The 5,023-nt window shown below is 63.8% G+C and overlaps 1 protein-coding gene across 3 annotated transcripts; it reads left to right on the forward strand.

The window, feature by feature from the left end:
* The first annotated feature begins 1,119 nt into the window (after nucleotides 1-1,119).
* Nucleotides 1,120-3,967, forward strand: CRYAA (crystallin alpha A). Of its 3 annotated transcripts, none has more exons than XM_054576306.1 (4): nucleotides 1,120-1,308; nucleotides 1,532-1,627; nucleotides 2,462-2,584; nucleotides 3,758-3,967. In XM_054576306.1, the coding sequence occupies exons 1-4, from the start codon at nucleotides 1,120-1,122 to the stop codon at nucleotides 3,965-3,967; spliced, it is 618 nt and encodes a 205-aa protein (XP_054432281.1). The 3 variants fall into 3 exon arrangements, with proteins under 3 accessions (XP_054432281.1, XP_054432290.1, XP_054432296.1); XM_054576315.1 differs by having other exon boundaries at nucleotides 1,532-1,600; XM_054576321.1 differs by lacking the exon at nucleotides 1,532-1,627.
* Nucleotides 3,968-5,023: the final 1,056 nt, after the last annotated feature.

Below are 5,023 nucleotides of genomic sequence, written 5' to 3' on the forward strand. Positions count from 1 at the left end.
CTGCCTCGCGGGTGCGCGTGCCCCACCGGCAAGGCTTGAGCAGGGCAGGCACGGAGATGAGTTAGACACGTCTCACCGTCTGCAGCCGCCGGCACACAGCCAGCTCGTAAGCGGTGTGGGAACGGCCTTTCCCTCGCTGTGGGTACGTGTGGGCTAGTGTCATGCTCCCCAGAGGCCACGCTGCGGGACAACATCAGACACCTTAACACTGCGAAACATCAAGAGCCTGAAAAATGACGGGTCATGGGTGCCTTCTGGGGACATGTCCTGAGTGATGAGTGGACAGGACCAGAGAGAGAAGCCAATGAGGAGCCAGGCCCTGCCCATAATGGCAACGGCAAGGACGAGTCGCAGGCCTGATGGGGCGCCTGGTTCATGGGACGTCATGCCCAGGAGAGGACACGTTAGCAGGGTTGACGCCAGGGTGGGCCCGCGCAGGAGAGCCTGGGGGCGGGCTCCGTGTTAGTGAAAGGGAACTCGCCTGCCTGTCTGGATGTGCACAGACCCCGGTGCTGCACAGCAGGCACGTTTTACGGCTTGGTGTTTTCTGCCTTTCCTGAGATTTTTACAACTGTGCATACTTTTTGTTAGCAGGAAGAAGTGATGGAGTGATTCTGTTTGGAATAATGATGTGCCCTCACCTAATAGCTGTGGGGTTTGAGGACCGCTTGTCCAGCCTCTGTGCCTCAGTTTCCTTGTCTGTGACATGGCGTATGAGCACCCACAGGTAGGGTGGCCATGGGATCACACAGGACCACGTAGGCAGACAGCTGTCCCCTCGCCGGTAATGGGAGATGAGCCTTCACTGTCCCCCAGGCGAGCGGCGGCAGAGGGCTGCACAGAGGGGCGCCCCTTGGGGGTGCCGTTGCCTAGTGTCTGGCGCTTTGTGCTGGTTCAGCGCCCAGGGCTGGGCGTGGTGGGCTCTCCGCCAGGGCCATGTTTCTGCTGACTGGACAGCTTCCCTCATGAGCTCCTGCTTTCCAGCCAAAGCCCCCTCGTGCCTGCATTCTGTCCCAGGAGTATATAGGGAGGGCCTGAGCCCCGGCTCCCCACCTCGCTGCCCAGAGGCCGCGGCCTGAGTCCCCGCCAGCCCAGGCTCCTGCAGTGCCGACGCCCAGCATGGACATCGCCATCCAGCATCCCTGGTTCAAACGCACGCTGGGCCCCTTCTACCCCAGCCGGCTGTTTGACCAGTTTTTCGGCGAGGGCCTCCTGGAGTACGACCTGCTGCCCTTCCTCTCCTCCACCATCAGCCCTTACTACCGTCAGTCCCTCTTCCGCACCGTGCTGGACTCCGGCATCTCCGAGGTGAGGCCGGCTGGTCTGGGGCAGGGCTGGGCCGGCCCTGGAGCAGGGGCCCCTGAACCCCTGAGCTCTTGCATGGTGACAGCTGCGGGGCCACTTTCCTCTTCACCCCAAGTCCTCCTGATACGCAGAGGCTGGGTGGGTATCCCCACGGCAGAGCTCCTGTGCCTCGGGGGTCAGGAGAGGAAGCCCGCCTGAGCCCGACCGCTGTCTTTTCCTCCATCAGCTCATGGCCCATATGTGGTTTGTTATGCACCAGCCACATGCTGGAAGCCCCAAGAACAACCCCACCAAGGCAAGTTGGATGGCAGGCACAAGCTGTGTGTTCAGTGGCTGTGCCGCTCCCCTTTCTGCAGGAAGCCTGGGCACGGGGTGCGCGGCCCAGGGTCCCAGGCCAGGGGCTTCCTCCCTGAAACCCCCTGTGGCCAGCAGAGATGCACAGAGTCAGGGCGCATCCCCGTCTGCCCGGGTGCCCAAGGCCAGGCCCAGGGGAAGGCAGCAAGGGCCCCGGGTCTTCCTTCCCAAGCCGAGGCCGACCCCAGGCCCAGAGTGCTGGAGGCGCGAGGTCTCGCTCACCCACTGCCCACACACAGGCCCACCTGGAGCCGACACAACGCCATCCACACTGGGGGCCCGAAGGGCCCACACAAACCCCTGCGTGAGTGATGTGAGACGAGGCGTGTGAAAGTGCTTTGTGCGCAGTTCAGTTGGCGGCAACCTTGTGGGCCGTCAGGCGGACCAGTCAGTGTGAAAGGATGGCCCCGGGCTGCGGATGGAGAGATAAGGGGAAGCCAGGGCAGTGGCCTTAGTCTAGCCAGCGAGCCGGTCAGCCTTACCCACCCAACCAGCCGGCCAACCTATAACCAGCCAGCCAGCCAACCCACAACAGCTGCCCAGCTATAACCAAGCAGATGCCACTGCCTGGACCCCCCAGGCTCTGGTTGTCCCCTGAGGAGCCACACAGCCCCTTGTCAGGACTCCCTGGGACTCTGGTCCCCTGGGAGAGTGTCAGGAGAGCCTGAGCTCTGACCTGCGGCTGGAGCCACCAGCCACTCCACAGGGGCTGCCCCTCTGGCCAGCCGGGCAGGGACCAGAGCTCCCCCCGCCCCCCGAGCCTCGGCCCTAGCCGACCCACATGAGGGTGGTTGGGTTTCAGGTCCGGTCTGACCGGGACAAGTTCTCCATCTTCCTGGACGTGAAGCACTTCGCTCCGGAGGACCTCACGGTGAAGGTGCAGGAGGACTTTGTGGAGATCCACGGCAAGCACAGCGAGAGGCAGGTGAGCCCGCACGCCTTCGTGCGCTCTGGAGCCCGGGGAGAGGGGCGCTTCTCCAGGCCCAGGGCAGGGGTTGGTGGGGAGAGGAGCGTGAGCCGGGTCCACCTAAGCACAGCTGCCTCCCAGGGATGGGGAGGTCGCCCCTGAGCCCCCTGCACGCCCCAGCAGCTGGGCAAACGGAAGAGGCTGTCCCTGGATTCGTCCAAATCACCAGTGTGATGGGGTGGGATGAGGAAGGAGGCCAAGAAGTGTCGAGCGCCGGGGTGGCGAGCTCCTAGCCCCTGACGGTTTCCGCAAGGACCTGCTTTGGAGGGTGAGCTGTGACGACAGACAGCATAGCTGCGTCTGTCAGTGCTCCAGATGCTTTACGTCTGTTGACACGTTCGCCTCTCCGCAGCCCCGCACGGCGAGTGCCCCATCATCTCAAGCTGGCAGGTGGCACGGCCAGGAGCAGGGAGGCCCGAGGCCCACCCAGTCCCACAGCCGGGACAAGGAAGGGCGGGGTGGGGGTAAGGGAGCCCAGGAATTGGAGCTGCGGGGGTAAGGTCTCAGGCAGGGCCGGGAAGAACCCACACGCAGGTGGTTGCAGGCATGTGGCGTCCCCATATGAAGTGGCAGGGGCGTCCCCAAGTGAAGTGGTGAAGCGGAGAGGCTGGCAGGGCCAGCTTCTCCTGGCTGGGGTGGGGGTGGGGGGAGGGGAAGGGGCATAGAGTCCGGGGGGGCTGTTTAGAGTCCAGGACACTGCTCCCCACTGTGGGTTCTCAGCCCTTCCTCCTGGAGGTGGAGGGAATGGGGCCAGGGCTGAGTCTGGACTGGCCTGTCTAGGAGCGGTGAGCCTTCTTGTGCTCAGGCAGGGCTTTCTGACCCCCTTGATAGACAGGGATTGCAGGGACCCCGAGCCTGAGAGGTCTGTGGGGTCACAGGTGAAGGGAAACCCTGATTCACAGTCAGGAACGGAACCATTCGTGAGGTCTCAGAGTGAAACTGGTCTGAAGAGCCAACTCCATGGCAGCGATGGGCCCGGGGGAGGCCCAAGGGGAAACCTCAGCAGGAGCCCAGCCCCGGGACTGCGGCGGAGGGTTGGACCCTCTTATTGGACCCTCGTGTGCTCCATGTGGGGTCGGCAGCCACGCGGTAGTGGCATCTCTGACGGTGCCTCCCCCAACCCCCCCCCAGGACGACCGTGGCTACATCTCCCGCGAGTTCCACCGCCGCTACCGCCTGCCTTCCAACGTGGACCAGTCTGCTCTGTCCTGCTCCCTGTCCGCCGACGGCATGCTGACCTTCTCTGGCCCCAAGGTGCCGTCCGGCATGGATGCCGGGCACAGTGAGCGTGCCATCCCCGTGTCCAGGGAGGAGAAGTCCGGCTCTGCGCCCTCCGCTTAAGCTTGGCCTCAGCCTCCACTCCGCCCACTGCTGCCCCCGTTCCCACCCATCGGGGGGGGCCCCAGAAGGCAGGGCGTTTGTCTTCCTTCTCTTTCCTCCTTTTTGTTTTCTTTTTCTCTTCTTCGAAGGAACAAGGGTTTGTGAGAGTAGCTTGGGGAGCCTGGGGCCTCGGCCTGAGGACGCTGTGAACTTGGGATGACCCGGATCCCAACACCAGCCAGCTGGGGGGAGTGAGAGCCGTCCCGCCTTTAGACAATAGCCCCGTCCCCCTGGGGGACACAGGCCTGCCTTGGCTGACGGAAAGGGCAGAAGAAGAACACCGTTGCTGAGTCGTCTCAGACGACTCCCGGCTAGGTGCCTCTGACCCGTGGCAGTGGGTGCTGCGTCAGGACCGAGCCCCGTGCCTGCCCACAGGTCCTGGGGCCCCGAGGTCCGTCCGTCAGAGGCTCCGTGCACCCAGGCCCTCAGCAGCCCACTTCTCTCAGACCGCTCTCCCTCCTCCTTCCTGTCTGTACTACACTCTTGGGGCATCTGGTCGCCCATGACAATGCAGCCGTGGCAGTCAATAAAGAGCAGGTGACACAAGCAACTTGCAGTCTGGTGGCCCTTCTGTCTCCATCGGGGCAGTATGGAGAGTCGTGGAGGAGGGGCTCAGGGCGCCGCCTGCTCCTGTTCTGTCTCTCCATGAGCGGGTCAGTCCCTGGACCCAGCTTGCAGGAGGAAGAGGGTTCTCAGGACCCAGAGGGATGGAGGGAGGAGGGAAGGGGCTGGGGAGGCGTGAGGGACACCATCAGTCCCCGCCCCAGCTTTCTAGGGAACAGGAATGGGTGCCAGACTTGCGCCCTCTTGGCTGTGCCCACCCTCCCTCTGGGGTCCTTCTCTCTGGGCTCCCGGGGGCTGAACTTTACAGCTCCTGCCCCATCGCTTCCTAAGGGATGGGAATTGGCTTCCCAGAGTGGTCAGAACGTGTCCAGCTCTATCTGACACCGCACTCTGGCTCCCGGTGTGGGAGGCGCCCCTCACGCTGCCTCCCCTCCCTGAAATAGGTGCGGGGTC

The sequence above is a fragment of the Pteronotus mesoamericanus genome, unplaced genomic scaffold, assembly GCF_021234165.1.
Source record: "Pteronotus mesoamericanus isolate MK-2021 breed Mesoamerican mustached bat unplaced genomic scaffold, CSHL_Meso_final contig_116, whole genome shotgun sequence".
In the NCBI taxonomy this organism is placed as follows: domain Eukaryota; kingdom Metazoa; phylum Chordata; class Mammalia; order Chiroptera; family Mormoopidae; genus Pteronotus; species Pteronotus mesoamericanus.